Here is a 17,242-nt window from a genome sequence, read left to right on the forward strand (position 1 = left end):
GCAATTACACGTGTTAGAGAGTCTCTTCCTTCAAAGGAAAAACAAAGACCTCTCACAAGTCTTCCTGCCTTTTGAATACCTGTAGCAAAGGGGTTATCTAATGCAACTTTGCATATTGCAGTGATATAGATGCTGCAAAGAAGCTTTCCAGCCAGTCAGACTGCTGCTTCTTCCCTTTCCATCAGCAGTAAATCAGTCAACACAGAGATACCACACTCCATTTCAAACACAACATCTTCTACTTACAGAAGATAAAACATAGTTATAGCTCTCCATCCTACATTTGTAACAGCAACTTAAAGTATTTTAAAATATTTCATTGGGATATAGTTTTTTTTTCAGAAGAACAAAAATCAGTGCAAGAGCAGCAATCCAAAAAAGGCTTCAACACAACTATAAAAATAAGACAGTCTCTCATCACAAACATTGAGCAACAACTTCTGTTAATGCTATTTTTACTCACGTGGTACAAAGTGGTCTCTGGTCCAGGTGTGCCCATGACGTCTTGTCTCAATGAGTCCATTTGTAAACTAGGCAACAATGAGTAATGACTTGGACTATTACCCTTGTCTCCCTTCTTTTTCGATTTTTTCCCAGTATCCTTTTTGCTATTCCTTTGAAACATGTAGTCTTCTTGGCCTATTTTCTCATTGCTCATATAGCGAAGCAATGAATTTTCTGTTGAAAGAAAAGTAATGCAAAACATTACTGTAAATTTTTATGTACCATAATCCCCCTTACAAAACATATAATACTCTTGCTAAGATCTACTGTCAATTTTAAGTCTTCAAGACCACTTCATTAACAAAATCTATTTGCTTCTTTGGTCTGTATATAAGAAGAAAATGATGAATCTTTTTGTAAGGAAAATTCATGATTCTTACAGGTTTCTGGTTTCTTTGACAATGAAAGGAAAAGATAAAGAATAAATGTCTTGAAGTTTTCAAAAATAAACAGTGGCACACATTATTATCTCTGTAATCTTTTTTTTTTTTTTTTTTTTAAAAAAAGGTTTTAAATGAATGTACTTGACTACAGTGCCATACATTTACACGTAACTTGAGCTTGTTCACTGAATCATCCATATGTTCCCTGAATATTCTCCCAGCATCTATCAGCTTCTAGCTGAGGGATCTTCTCAGACAGAAGCAATGTTTATGAATTTAGGAAACCTTAGCAGATACGCCTTTCATGAACTTGTCTGATCTTCCCATGTATTCATGTAAACACTTAGTATTCACAGGCTCTTGTCACTAGGTTCCTTAGTTTGAACCAAAACTGTATGAGGAGCCAGCTCTTCTTCTTTTTAACCAGCACCTGATGGTACCTTTTGATGCCTCTCAGGTCATTTCAGAAAAAGCAGTGACAAACCTATCTACTTGATTCTATACAAGATTTTATAAACCCTTATTGTATCCTTCCTACACTCTTCCTAAACTGATGATGTCCAGCCTACTGAACCTAACCTTGTTTGAAAGCCACTCTATACATCTGATCATTTTTGTTGTCCTTCCCTGAACCTTCTTCAATTCTACTGTTGTTTTGTTTTGTTTTCTTAAGAGATGGAGAGACCAGAACTGCACACATATCCAGCATGTACAAGAACTTACACAGCAGCACAAGAATAAGAAATATGTCTCATATTCTTTTCCTACTAATTCCTAACACTTTCCTTTTCTGATCCCTACTGAAATTGTGTGTTAACGTGTTTATGGAAATATCTACCATCACTGTAACATCTTGCTCCCGAGAAATAACGGTTAGCTTAGAGGTTATCATTTTGTATGTGAAATTGCACAGTTGAGTCTCATAAAACAGAGCTTGAAGAACTTATCCTCTATGGTTTTGAAGTGAATACCATACTTCCCTAGAATGTTTTTCATCCAAAAATAAGCATCACTGCCAACAACAAAAAACTCATGAAGACAGAGAAGTTTAATATAATTCCCATTTAAGCATAACAATATATAACAGTAATAACCATGAATTTTTGTCCTCTGGTATTACAAAAAAATAAGGCCAATTTCAAAATGAACAGCTGAAACAGTGAAATGCCAATATGAAGTTAAGCCAAACTGCATGATTTTGCAATCATGACTTTCTTTTGCCTGGTTGAGCAGTCCTCAGTCCTAATAGAGGCACTGAGAAAAAATAAACATACATAATGGAAGAACCTAAAACAGGTCCACTTAAACAATTATCTAAGCAAGCAGCAAAATGAGAGCTTGAACTATATATTATCATGTCTTAAAGCATGATAAAACCCATAATGCCTTGTACAAGATGTGTGTCCAGATCACTTACCTCTCCTACTATCTCTTTTTATTTTATTGGGGTCTTCATAATCCCCCACCCAGTTATATTCTACTGGCATAGAAATAGGCCTTAGTTTCCCTGGAAACAGAGGAAAAAATTGAGATCATGCACCATAATGCAGTATTAAACTAACATTCTTTGAGAGAAAGAAGAAATTGTGTTAAGATGCTATTCTACAATGCTGCTTTTGAAAGAGGATCTAGCATAGCCTCTGAACAAGAGACTGAGATAGGAGTTCTGTTTTCTTTAACAGCAGAAGAAGAAGAAGCTGAAAGTACATCATGGATTTTTTAATTGATTTTTTTAAATTCAGAAAAGAAATCTAGTGCCCTACAAAATCATCAGCAAATTGATGTTTGAGACTGAGAAACACACTGAAATTACTTAGTTTAGTTTTCACTGAACAATATCTATTTATTATTCTAGAAGCCCCTGGCGCACGCATATAGAGAACTGTTTTAATACATATATGGAATGAACTGTTGGCAAAATAAATATGTCCACATCGCTAAAGTATCTTCACAAATAGCACGTTTGCTGGGAAGTTTAAAAGGTCTGTTAGTGACTGAATAAGAAAGGAAACAGAAAACCTCTATAGTTTCTATAGTTTTTATAATATGGCATTTCCTCTACAGAAAGCAAAGTACGTTACTGTTGGAAAATTCACTTTGATTTGAAATCAGTGTTGTTAGCAACAACACTTAGTAACTTGATGTTAGCAAGTAACAGAAAAGCTGAAAACTACTGTATCTTTTACATTTTGATTTGGAAGCTGCAGAATTGATTTTTAAAAATGCTATGAACCATAATTTCTGCTTAAGAATTCTACAAATACAGTTAGAAATTCAGTGAAAATGTGCCATGCAACTTAGTGGGGTTGCTTAAACTGATCTGTAGTTTGTAGCAAATTAAACAGCATGTTAAAACAGAAAAATAGAGTACGGCACAATATCTGGCAGACTGAAAACAAAATGTTTTCTGAAACAAGGCCAGCCTTTGCTCTTTTTTAAAATCAATCTACTGGTTGCAGAAAATAAAAGTTGGAAAAATATTTTGTCTCAAAAAGTATCAGAGCTTAACAAAAAAAAAAAAAAGAAAAAAGAAAATCATAAGTCCTGTTAGTTATTTAGTAGAAACCCCACTACATAAAGGTGACCATTCTTATTCCGCATTTTTTATGTTAAACCCATGATACAATGAAAAAGACAATTGGTTATAATGAAAACAAACATTTAGACATGTCAATCTATCTGTTTAAGTATGGCATCCATTGGAAACACAGCATGCATGCAGCATAATGGTAAAAGGCTGTATTGTTTTTTATTCAGTTGCTAAGGTATTGTAATAATTTCTTTAAAAATGTGTAGAGACCACAAGATCAGTTCACATATACATAATTACTTGGGATGTATATGTTTAACTTTTTATCATTTATTATTTATGGGCACATTTTTAAGTCTGAGTGAGATTTAAAGCACATCATTAAGAAGTCATTTCATGAGGGTGGATATATTAGGCTCATGTATCCTTGATAAGAAGTAACTTAATGGCCACTTTTTCTAGAAATACAATCTTCTACGTAAGTCTGAATTCACAGTATCCTATGGAAAGCACTTGCAAAATTGAAAAGATACAAAAAGTTAAAAAAAATCACATAAAGTGTGACTGTTATCAAAAAGCTATAGCCATAACAAAATTTCCATAATATCTCCAGGTGTTCAAAGTGCATAATTTTTGTATCTGGCAATAAAACTGCAATGACCACATTTGTTTCTTTCCTCAAAACTGAGTTTCATTTGTCTGCTACCACTAGTAATCTCCACTTGCCCCCCCTAAATCTGTTTTCCCTGATGACTACATTCAGGAAAATTTCACTAGGATGTGAACTGAATCTTTCTGAGGCCAACTAGAAACAATTATACAACAGCTGAAAGCGCATAAGAATATGAAAGAAGTCTATTGGTTAACAGTGTTAAAAAGCCAATAAATACATAAAAAAGAAATCATGGAGGGCCCTCATGAAAGAGGGCTAAGAAGCATTAAACAAAAAAAATTAATGCCGCCATATAATTAATAAGTATATGTTGAAAACAATTATTTCTGTAGGCCTTGGAACTTCATTTGACCTTCTTTAATGGGCCATCATAAGCCAGAATGGTGTTTTTTTCATTTTCCAGACTGTGAAATTCTAAGGTCATGTCTAGCCACAAATCTTGTGCTAACAAATGCCATGTGGGGAACTTCAGGATTTAATGTTGAAATGGTAATATTTTTAGAAAATATACTTAAGTGAAAATGGACTCTGTGGTGTGAAATCATTAAAAAAGAAGTGAGATCAAAAGTGAAATGCTGTATAATAAACGTGTTAAATAATGTCTGATTTTCAGCACTGTCTTTTATCTATGTATTCTAACCTTTTCAGTTAATTGGGAAAAAGGCTACAAAAGCTATCCTGTAATAAAATAATAGATTCAGCAGTCCTTGAACAAAGAATGTGTTCTTCTTCCCTCTAGACCACTAGTACTAAATTTAACATCTAGAACAGATAACCTCTCTGTTAATGGAACTGACTACATACACCAAGTGTAATAGTTGAGATACAGGAGTAATAAAATTAATATATCAACTTTGAACATTTAACATTTATTTCATACAGTATAGGCATGGTTAGAAAACACCTGAAAACACTTCAAACTCAAAAGGATACTGAGGATTTTGCAGCACAATTGTATGGCAGTGTCGAACAGGTGCATTTTATGAAACCACATCCTTTAAGATTGTGCAAGCATATTGCTCCAAGTCCTGAGGATAATTTACACAGCTCAAGCTCAATTTGTATCAAGGTTCCCAAGCGATTTTGGAGCTTGACTGTACGATGTATCAAATATATGCTTCCTCATAAATTAAGTCTGTCTTCTACTCAAAGGGATGTCTGGATTACTATAATAACTCCAACATGCAGTTTATGCTCAGTTTAATAATTGAAATAACATAGCAAATGGGGTGAAAGAACATTCAACTGTGTGCTGAGCTAACACCATGGTAGTGAAAATAACTTTTCTAAAAATGAGATTTCCTCTTCATTTTCTTCTATATTCTAACAACTCTACCATCGCACAGTTCTGTATTTGGCAACAGAAAACCAATTTTCCTAGTCCAAAGCTGAAATAAGTTACTAGGTAAAACAAGAGTTCCAGTAGATTCAAGGGGAAAATAACCTGGAGAATAAAGGTTTGAATAAGCTCTTTGGTTGAGATTAAACTGAAGATGTACAGAATTCTTAGCAAATTTAATAGCCACTGAAATTATTTTCACGCCTAAATACAAAAGCAGACGCATGAAGAAATCTTAAAACAAATGGTGATTATTGTTATCAGATCAACGCCATACCATATGTTGGTGTGCTCTCTCTCCTTCCAGGACCACTTGTTCTTCCTTTGTCGTACTCATAGCAATATAAAACTGCATCTTCTTCAACCACATTAAAGCGCTTTCGATATTCCTGGTCAAGGAATGAGTTTGGAGATTCGGATCCTGTATGAACCGGTTTGCCTACTATATGTCTGCCGACATCATCACATGGGAGATTTCCCTTTTCGTCCCTTTAATAAACAAGAAAGTTTTATAATATATTGGGATAAGACTTTGATTTCTTTTAAAAATGTGAATATTTCAGTAAAAAATGGGAATATGTCAAGATTTCATATAAGTTGCAAATAGATATCGTCAAAATCAGGATCATACATTGCATATGCACATGTATGTATATGCTAGTTATCTCACACATCTTTGCTTATTTGCTTCCATTACTGTAATGGAACTGAATCTTAACAGTTTCTCTTGAAAAGAATCATTCAAATAAAAGGTGAATTGCAGCTACTCTTTCTATGTTGATTTTTTTCAGAAGCTACTAGCATTTTGTGATTTAGGGCAAGGAAATAATGTTGATCTTACTCTTTCATGTTTTCATTTTGCATCAGATAGTTTTAAAACATGGTTAAATGATAAGCACAGACAAATTCAATCTGGTTCCTAACAAATTAACCCCAAAACAAAAATAGTCAGGGACCAATGATGTACAGACATTTGACACAGTCCAGCACAAGCCCACTGAGGCCTCAGAGTTGTACAGGTATGTCCATGTGGTGCCAGAAAGGGTGTGTGGAACCTATCGTGAGCTGTTGTACGAGGATAGCAATGCATTGCAAGGCACTCACTTCGCCAACCAGATCACTTTTTCCTTCCCACTGCTGCACTTGCAAACTGCTGGTAGGGACGAAAACGGCTGCAAAAGGCCTAATCAGACAATATCTTTTGAGAAGAGAAATGCAAGGGAGGCTGCTAAGAGAGTAGCTGGGGCCTCATGGCCTTGTTGGAGAGCTTCTGCCCCTCTGGACCACTGTGTGAGTGCTAAGCTGACCACCATGCTGACCCATATTTCCCTTGGCTCCCTGAGACTCTGCATGAGTACATAGAAAAGACCCTTCTTGGGATCCAGGCAGCCACAGAGGATGACACAGGGCCAGCCTGGCTTGGCAGTGACACCGGAGCAACAGAAATCCCCACCAGCCACTACGTTCTCTGCTAGCCTTTCCCAGAGTAGGGATGGTGCTGTGTTAGGGAGTGGGACTGGCACAGGCCCACTAGGGCTGTAAGCTTGTCATGGGAAGACCTCTCTGGTGATGGTGCTGAGGGATGCCAGCAGGTAAAATGATGGAGACTGACGCAGAACAGCCAGATGTTAATCCATGCTGCAGGTACCATCAGGAAGAAGCAGGATGCATACATATGACCTCCACGGGCAGCGTCTCCTGTCACCACTCATGGACTGGTACAAAGAGATCTCCATGACAAGGAGGACAGACAGATAGCCCTGGAGTGACCTTCACTGTCAGTGTTAAGGGAAGTGCAGAGCCCCCAGGCAAATAACCTTGACTGCAGTCCACTGGAGGTGCGGGATTTAGCTCTCTCCCCCCAAAGACACTCAACAGACTTGGCCAGGCACTAATTTACGACCTGTGCTTGTCAGTAACTGGCACAAAGAAAGGGTAGGTTCCACTTTCTCATGCCATTTTTGTGTGGTTATGCTGGCAGCTGTAGTGTCTGTGGGTGTAGTATCTGTATACTGTATTATCAGTGTAACATGGCTTCAGGGCTTTACAACTTACATCAAAGTATCAAATCCTTTACTCTATTCCAGAAACAAGAGAAGGGTTTGTGGACTTTTTTTTTTTTTTTTCATTCCCCCTTGGAACAGCAACAACAAACTGAAAAACAGATATTGAACAGTTGATAATACCCAAAATAAAGACATGCTTAAATACAGTTAATCATGGACCAAAAGAACAGATGAAATGCCAAAACAGATCATTCAGAAACTCTGTACTGTATGTGACAGGTTTGTGAAATGAACCGTAGTCCATTAGGATTAAGCTGGCAAAAAAAAGTTCAAAACTACATATTCTCTCTGTATGATTGCACCTTATATTAATATGTATTATAATATTTAATCAGAATTGCTCCAAACTACTGCATTAACCATTGTGAGTTAAGACGTATTATTAATAAGTAGTCAAAATGTGTAATGAAGATCTGAAATAACAAAAGTATTTTTGTAGCAGTAAACATGATCAGTAGCAGTACAAAAGCACTACTTTTTTTTTTAGGACAGTACAGTTCCAGTTTGAAGAGTGACAGGTCTTTACTATGCAACTCCTTTGTTCGAAGAGAAATCAAAGACTGTGTTTTGGTTGGGGTTGCTTTCTGCATATTTTTTTTTTTTTAATTTCCTCAGAAATAAAAGCAGACCAGGCAGCAGACAAAGCAAGGATGAAGAAGGAACATAGGACTCAGCTTATGGCTTCATGGAAGGCCTAAGGCATCATCTAAATCATGAAGTGGAAAGTCACCTTTTTGCCCTGGAAGGTTTTTTGTATCTCTGAAGAGCAAGAATTTATCAAACAATCACGACTTCTCCCCACTAGGCAAATTAATTTGCCATCTACCTAACTCTTGGATAGCCCCCAGGAAAGTCTTGTCATCATCAGGTCATACTTCTTATTAATTGGCTAGCAACTACTGATATGAGAGCCTAAGAAAAAATCGGGTATCAGAACTTCAGGTACAGGAAACTCAGGTAAAAGAAAGGACATGCTGCTCTTACAACTGTTGCAAGAAAGCTAACTAAAAGAAAAGCAAGAATTAATTTAAACATACATTGACTGGACACCCTGTATATGGAAACATTAAAAATACCGATCCCTATTTTATACATCCCTAGGTCTCTGGTTGGTTACTGACATACTTACAGGGTTACTGATGTACCTATGGATGCATTTATAGGCCATAATTCTGTCAAAATTTTAGGAAAGCAACATCTGTGTGCATTGTAAAATTATATTGAATCCTCTAAGATCGTGTGAGGGTAGGTTAATGAATCTGCAAGAAGAATCTGTTGCTTTTCTGGCTCAGCAAGCCAAGAGTCTTGGAGGGAGAGATGAGAACGCCTGTTCCAGGTGACAAGTCAGAGTAGCAAACATAACTACAGGGAGCAGCGTGGCCACTGCAGAATACAGTAGGGTAACCACACTAAAATGCAAACTGCTCTAACACTAACAAATCAAATATATCTAAAAAAGAAATCAGTATGGAAGAACAAAGCAAGTACTCTTATTGTTGAAATCGCAAAGTTTCTTTCTTTTAGCTCAGCCTTCTTTGTTGCATGACAGTTCTTAGGCAAGGCAACAGTTAGAAACTCTCTTTGTAGTTACATATTCAGGGTTTTGGATCATTTTTGCTCTTTTGAAATAGAATGACACTGTTATAGGCAATATATTATTCCACATTTGAGAAAACAGGGTATTGAACCTGTCTTTCTAAAGGCTACTGACTGTTTTTCAGACAAGACACTGATTCAGGCTATTGTGGGTGTGATTCAGCATATCTACTGTTAACAACCAGTTTCCCTGTAAAATGAAGTATTAGCAGCCTAACCCTGCAGGGTACGCTGATGATCAGATAGGAACGGAATGGCCAGTTATTTTACAGGTATTTTTGACAATGAATAGTACCCTAAATGATTTTTTATTTTTTATTTTTTTACCTGGGAACATAAGGTTCTGATGGAGGAGGGGGTATGTAGAGATCCTGGAGGGCAGAGCTGTCTCTTTTTGTAGGTGTGCTGATAGTGCTGGATGGTGTAGCAACACTGCTTGTAGGACTTCTGGGAATAAGAGGCTGGTTCAAAAGAGAGAGAGGAAAAAAATCATTATTATTCTTAAATGCTATCTACTTTTATTCGAAAAAGCTACAAACATTCTACAGTTCAGAAAGTTGAAGAAATAGTTAACATTTCTAATATTTTGTGTGATTTTAAATTGGCTGAAAAAAAAAACAACACTTACGCTTAAGGAGATACAACTATGAATGGACATCTATTGTGCTTATAAAATTGTCTCTGATAACATCTTTCCCTTTTCCCCCTTGCAAAGCAAAAGTATTGCCAATGCCCATAAAAACAGTAATCAGTAGAGCCACTGGTGAAATCTTTATGAGTAAATAACATACAGAATCCAATGAATTCCTTAATTAAACTAACATTATAAAGAAAAAGTCTACTGTTTACACTAAAAGCTACATAAGTAGGCATTAAATTGAATGTCATCTTCCCCCATCTGCTCTACAGTTTAAGGAGTAACTGTAAAAGCTTCAATTTATGTCTGCAGATGCTGTAAATTCAGGTACTGCATACTCAGAGTGCACGTGCTATGAGACAGAATAAATTGGAGATTATTATTATTCTTCACTCCCCTGGGAACACTTCCTCACAAAGTAACATTTACTCACAGGTGAATAAATTGTACCCTTCTCACAGAATGATCATGCATTCTAGCTATTATTCTCATCCAAAAATGATCCTTCATCTTAATCACATCTTTCTCTCTCTTTCAAATCAAGCATGTGTTTTTCTTCTTTAACTTAACTACCTTGGCTAGCTAAAAAATGACCAACCATTTGAAGACTTTATTAAATCACTGCAGGACTAGAAATTATAGCAAGATTTGCTAACAGTCTCTATATAGATGCAGATACAGGAAAATGAAATGAGAAGCAAACTTAGATTGCTCTAGCGTGGTTAATAATATGTCGGTCTTACGCTTCTTGGCTTGTCTGATAGCTAAACTCAAACAGAAAACTGGCAAAACAGCAAGTAACAGTATCTCCATACACCATCTAAAATCTAGACCTAATATTCAAGAAATACTGAGTTTTGCTTTGAAAGAGTTCTTTCCTCTCTATCTTGTTAGAAGTGAACTCCTTGAAGAAAAAGGTTTGGGGAAGACATACTGTGCAACACACCTATAATTTCTGAACTAAGTAACTACTGGAGGACACATATTTCACATTGTATTTATGGCAGAGAAGCTCTGAATACTAACTAAACAGGTGTGTAGAAAGATCCTTCTGCCAGCACTATTAAAAATACTTTATGACAGTCCTGTGGGCATTCCTGTGCAAAAAAAAAAAAAAAAAAAACAAAACAAAACAACACAGTTCTCATCTTCTAGATATTAATCTTGACACTCTAGTACTATACCTACACAGCAAAAAAAACCCAAAGAGTTCAAGAGCAGGAACTTTTTAAAAAACATTGGCCCTTCACAAGCTAGCGATGAGCCTTTCTAAATTTATGCTTCTCAAGCAAAGTCCCCACCATTGCATTACTTTCTTTCAATCTGTATATTAAGAACACATGCCACCTAGGACACCTCAGGCATCCTTTAACCAGTTACTGCTGTATTTTAGGAACAGGGCTGTGTTAGATGTTAGTCATCTCAAACATAATAAACTGTAGGCTCAACATTTTCTTGATAAAACTTTTCAAGTCCACCCTTACAACTACAGCTATAAACTGAAACAAATTTGTTCTTTTTGAATGTAGAAATCCATCACCTGTAAACAATGATACTGCTAAATTATTTTCTTGCTCATTAGAGTTAACATTCTGTAACCAGGCCAATGAAAGACAGCCATTACTTACAGGAAGAGAGGGAGAAACACACACACACACAAAGCCAGACAGGTAAAAGACTTTACAACCACTAAAAAACAAGCAGAAGACTGAAGTCTGCAAAAGTAAGACTAAAGTTGGTAGCAAAACTGAGGGGAAAAAAAACAAAACCAAACAAACAAAAACAACTCAAAGCAAACTCTTTCAGAGGAACACAATCCTTATCCTTTAAATTTTCATCTGTGACACCGTAGCCACATAGGTTCTTGAAACACTTACTAAAGCAATGCTGCGTTTTTCCTTTATGATACCTTGCATTTTTATGACAAGTGCACTTTGCAGCTTGCTGAGTGGCTTGTAGAATTAATTTTCCTTCTAAGCCAAAAGAATTTTGTGACCTAGACCATGTTTACACTTGTTAAGCCCAAGCTGTTGTTCACAGCTCATACTTGCAGGAACACTAAGAGGAATATAAGCTGGGCAGATGGGTTTGCTCTTCTCCACTTTGAGGAGGAAGACAGCCCTTTACTTTACCTGAATGAATAGGCTGATAAGTAGAAACGGGGCCCTAGGGGACACGGCAATCGAAATTTTATGTTTTCTCTCACATAAGGAGAATCGTGCCCAAGCACAACCGTGATCTGGACTTACAATGAGTTGTTGAGCCCACAGTAATCCTGACCAGGGGCTGAACAGCTACAGGACACAGGTAAAGAATTTCCCAGCCTGGTATACCCGGGCTTAACTATTTAAATGCTAATGAGATAGGCTTAATTTCTAGAAAATGATTTTTCTGAAGTCTGAGGATTCTACCAGGTAACTTCGTGAGTCCCTGAGAACAGACAGCCCAGCTATGGAGGTTGGCTTGTCCTTCAGAGGAGTCTGCTGGGAGACTGTGGAAATCATTGGATTTTGCATGTCTTTGAGAAATGCAAACTTTGGTTTATACTTTGGCTAGGTGAGGTGGTTAAAACACTAGGTGCCACAGGAGGAAATGGCATTCAGTCTACTAGAGAAATACACAAATTATCCAGTTAACACAGAACTCCGGAAGTAAAAGGTTTCCCTCAAACTGTTCCCATGTTAAATAACAGAACATTTTCAGAAGTGAGAATCATAGTGTAACTGGTAGGAGTCCAAATGACTGTGGTATCTCACAGGATGGCAATGCAGGTAATATTCCCAGTACACCGGGAGCTCCCAAAGGGAGTTGTAATACAATCTCCTACAAGGGGAAGCACAATCCTTTGGGACTGTCCCAAAATATACTAGGATGTCTCATGTCTTTAGTATACCTGGGTCACACTGCCAGACTCAACTCTTTGGCTCATTTCTACAAAAGCAGAAAAGCTGCATAACTGGAACAAAAGTAGAAATCCAAATTTATAAATATACCACCACTATTTTTGATAGTTATCACCGCTTCATCTGATGAATCAGCAAGTTCTTTTAAAAGAACTGCAACATGGTTAAAGCATTCAAATGAGCTCTCCTGTTACTGAGGCATGGAGAGAGCACTGCAGTAACTACCACCTTGTGCTCTAGGAGTTCAACTTTCATTTTGTAAGGAATCAAAGTCTTCAGGCTCTCCTTGTTGGAAAGAGAGCCTTCAGAATATGACCTGCAGGCAAGATGCACCTCAAGGCATTTTGCATTGCAATTTAGAGACTTCTCAACCATTCAGTTCAAGTCAATCTGTGCGTCTGCAAGTAAATCTGATCACGTTCATCCTACAGGCCATTCGGTGGACCATATTATACCATGCAGGTATATTGAACAGAAAACTACATGGAACTCCAATTCAGGTATTCCTGATCTAGATGCCTTGGAGATCAGTGTTATCACCAAGTTAATTCTCCTCCAAGGACTAGAACTTCCTTCTGCTGCAGTCCCTTTTAGTAGGCTGTCATAGGCAATTGGGAATGCTGAAACTGCAATAAAAATAAAAAGTTTTCAGGTCCAGAGATTTAAATACTTAACCCATGGGAATAGTCTGACAAAGAAAGTTTAGAAGTTACATATTAAAACTGGAATAGCCTAAAAAATATCTTACATAAAGCTCTGCATCAATGTTAACACACAATGTCAGTCACAAAATTCATGTTTCAATACATTTGGAAGTACTGTTTCTCAAATGTCCTGGATGCACCATCCTCCTTCAGAATCATTAGTGTTTAGGAACCCTTTTCCAAACTGTCAGTTGACCAGACAACAGATAATTGGCTTTACTCACAGCAGCCTCAGTTTCTCCAGGACAGGGAAATCAGAAGTCCCTATAGGTACTCATTGCCAATCCTGAAGAAACTGAGATTGTGCTCCTAGTAAGTTGGCTTCCCCCTCCCCCCCTCAACAATTAATGTAATTAATAATTATGTACCATCTGAAGTTTTGTTTAATGTTTTTAAAAGCTCTATGAACCTTTAAATAATTCCCTTGGTAGTTGCAATATATAGTTTGAGAAACATTACTCCAGACAAAGGCAAACGATTTTTAAAAATATAAGAAAAAACAATACATGATCTTAACTGGTAATATCTTTACACAGTATTTGCATCAATAAACATATTTTACTGTTAATATATTTTCATATTGAACCAAGATTATCACAATTTATTGAACAAAATGTTTCCAGTAAAATAAACCTTTTATAAGATGAACCATGACATGAAGTTATGACATACTATAACTATTTCAGACACTGTAGGAAAACCCAGTCAGAATTCATTTTAACAATGCTGCAAAAAATGCCCAGTTCCCATGTAGTTAAAAGACAAATAAGCAACTGAAGAGCCAAGAAGTTAGTATTTTATTCAAATGCAATGATTTAAAAGTGCAAGGTCATCAATTCTAATCATAAATTATGAAAACAGAATATAACATTGTCTCTAGATGAATGAAGGAGGCAATATAGTCAAGTAAAGAAAAATAATAATATAAATAATAAAAGTAGCATTTTCTGTAAAACCAAGGACTCTGCTGTTATTGTTGTTGTTTTGTCTGAAAAGTTGAATGTAGCATAGTGGAGATATGATGAATATCTAATCTAAAATAAAGTCTATTTAAAACAAAACAAAAAATAAAAACAAAAACTACAGATACTGAGGTCTTGGTGATTTTAACAGTAAAATTTAATCACATAAAAAACAGTACAGTGAACTATTTTAAATATACAAAAGGTGACATTTAAATAAGCTTGGTGAAGAATGTGACAGAGTATGTAGAGGGGTCAGAAGGTTTTTTCCAAGTCAAGACACAAGATGTGGCTAGCAGGTGGACTTGCCCCAAACCACACTATTAGTAACAGCCTTTTCACTGATACCAGCAGGGCTTAGTCCAAGTTAGCTGAAGCCTGGCAACATGTTGCTCTACCATTCCTTTTCTGTATGTTAAAGGCACTGGATGAAGAGTCTTCACACTGTAGTCAAAGTCTAGTTTCTTTTTGACTAACTAACAAAGCATTTTCCAGAAGCAAAGGAGGACTTTTCAGCTAGTTTCTTGCTAACATGGTGATAGTGACTTACTTAAGGTTTCATATGCTCCAAGAATCTTCTTTAGCAAAATTTCCACCCTGGTTCAAACTGCACTTCAGGGAGCTTTCGTTTGAAACCTCCCCAAAATAACATAAAATGGGAAGGAGAAACAAAACAGACAAGATAGAGTAGATTATGTTTATTTCTGTTAGGTTTTGAGTCACCAGTTGACTGCTTTGAGGACAGACAAAAATTAGGAGAGTTCTAAGATAATTAAATCACTTCTATGTCAAGTGATGAAAAAAGAGATTAATCATATTTGTTTTGTTCAACATGTTCAGTTACAACATTGCAATCTGAAATATCATTCTAAGTTTTCACACAATGGATCAGAGTATCAGAGGAAGTAACTGAAAGGCAAATATAGTAAGATTCCTCTTGCAGGCATAACATCTTAATATTTGTGAAACAATACCGTATTAATGAATACCTTCAACTGCAAAGGCAAGCAAAAAAATCCCTAAGGCCATAGCTGCTTAATTCAAATTTTATAAAAGCAATAACAAAAAACTCAGGCTGAAAATCCTTTGACTTCACAAATTCCAGATTCATATAATTCCAGAATGTGTTAAGGGAGAACTCTGATTATCTGCAAGAAATTGGATACTGATGGATATTAAAACAGACAAGCATCAAGTGACTGAAAACAAAACAAAACAAACAAACAAAAAAAAATCCAAAGCACTTCTTTAATTGGGACACAAGAGGGGGGAAAGTAGATGTTTTTCTTTCAGTACAGATTGACCTTACACCTGGAATTAATGCAATTAATTGTAAATACAAACTCATTATGTAATGGTGCATAAATATATATAAAAAGTATAGCCATAGTTAGTTTTATTATTTTCCTCTACATCAAGCCATTGGATATCGGTTTCAGGACTGCTACATAGGATGCATAGGAGACATAGTTCAATGACCTGGATACCATGTAAAAATCACACACTAAATTGATTGATAGCACCTGCCTACTGCCTGAACTGGAAGTCTTATCTACCGTTATCCCAACCTACAGGTATACTTATTGTTCTTCCATGAAGCCTAGTTTTTCATGTAGCTGCAAATGCCAAACTTCATGTTTTTACATAGAATTATCGACAAAACAAGCAGAATCCATTTTATCAGTGCCTCAACACTGTTCACTTTGAGCTAAAATTATTATTTTTTTCATTAAAACATCCCAATGTAAATCGCAATGTAAATGACTCTCTTATTTTATTAACTGAAATATTTACCTTCTGCATTTCTTGCAACAGCTATTAAAAATCCTCATTGATATCATCCATTTGCCAGCCTCCTCACATTAGGGCAAACTTCCACTTTCCCACCTCATTCATTGCAATTTGTGATACCATGTTTTTCCTTTGTTCACACCATTTGCAGAACCAAAGAAAAAAACAGCAGCTAGTTTGCAGATCCTGATTCACATTTTATTAGAACTTCATCCCTATATCTTATTCTAAAGTCTTTTGAGGCTTTTGCTCATATCGTGTAGTTTAACGGAATTATTACTGAGTCATATCATCTTCATAGCTTGTGTCTGTTGAATAATACATATGTTTCAATTAACTTAGCTCTGGGATGACAGCACAGTTATAACATTCTCAGTTATTTCATGATATCCTGATATAGGAAAACATTGTATCATAATTTCCCTTACTTCCAAAGGTGATGGAAGTACTGCTTTTCCTTTACGCTTTTTTCTTATTTACTATCACTTTACCCCATTCTCTCTCAGTAACTCCCATGATCCTACTACAGAAAAGCACTTTTATGTGAATTTGGAACAAAAAGATTTTCAGAACAGCCACAATGCAATTTCAATTACAGAAGTGTTTTGGTTTTTTTAAGCTTTTTTCCCCCAAAAAAATGTGAAGAAAAAAAAAAACATTCTGTATTTTATAATGGATAAATACTGGAATATGGAAAGAAATGGAACAACTGAAAAATAAACATTATCTCTCATATTTTTAATAGCTATAAAATTACACTGCACTCTGCTTTTGCTGCTTTTTATTTATCAAATGTACAGCACCATTTTCACATTTAGTCTGCATTTAAACTTTAACACCAGTGGACTTTAACATCTGTTCACCACTGATCTGCATAAATTAACAACAGAAATCTCCACATTATGCAGCCTCGGAAGTTTGTCTTTATGTCATCCTGGAGATTTTTTGACACTCAGTTTACTTAGGAAAACTGTTGTTTCTCGCAATTTGTGACATCACAAATTATAACAGACACACATATGTGCACTGCACCCAAGTGTTGAATGAGGTTCTGGACTTTTCTGGATGTTATGATTGATAAAATCAGAACAATATCATCATGATAGTGGAATTATATCTCTAATGTTTAACAATGTCTCTATTTGTACTCACAT

The 17,242-nt window shown here is 36.0% G+C and overlaps 1 protein-coding gene across 11 annotated transcripts in view; it reads right to left on the minus strand.

Moving 5' to 3' along the window:
* The window catches only part of CNKSR2 (connector enhancer of kinase suppressor of Ras 2), a 219,174-nt gene that overhangs the window by 77,820 nt on the left and 124,112 nt on the right, over window positions 1-17,242 (minus strand). For 7 of the 11 annotated variants that reach the window (XR_005813856.1, XR_005813858.1, XR_005813851.1 and 4 more), the window contains 4 exons: window positions 9,419-9,552; window positions 5,707-5,918; window positions 2,305-2,394; window positions 464-678 (listed from right to left, as the gene is read on the minus strand). Coding sequence is in view for 5 of the 11 variants with exons in the window: in XM_040532065.1 (XP_040387999.1) it covers window positions 464-678; window positions 2,305-2,394; window positions 5,707-5,918; window positions 9,419-9,552 (651 nt within the window). In the remaining 6 variants the exon portion in view is untranslated. The remainder of the gene's footprint in view (window positions 1-463; window positions 679-2,304; window positions 2,395-5,706; window positions 5,919-9,418; window positions 9,553-17,242) is intronic. The other 4 variants (XR_005813857.1, XR_005813854.1, XM_040532074.1 and 1 more) reach the window with 1 other exon arrangement.

Source organism: Cygnus olor, chromosome 1, assembly GCF_009769625.2.
Source record: "Cygnus olor isolate bCygOlo1 chromosome 1, bCygOlo1.pri.v2, whole genome shotgun sequence".
Classification (NCBI taxonomy): domain Eukaryota; kingdom Metazoa; phylum Chordata; class Aves; order Anseriformes; family Anatidae; genus Cygnus; species Cygnus olor.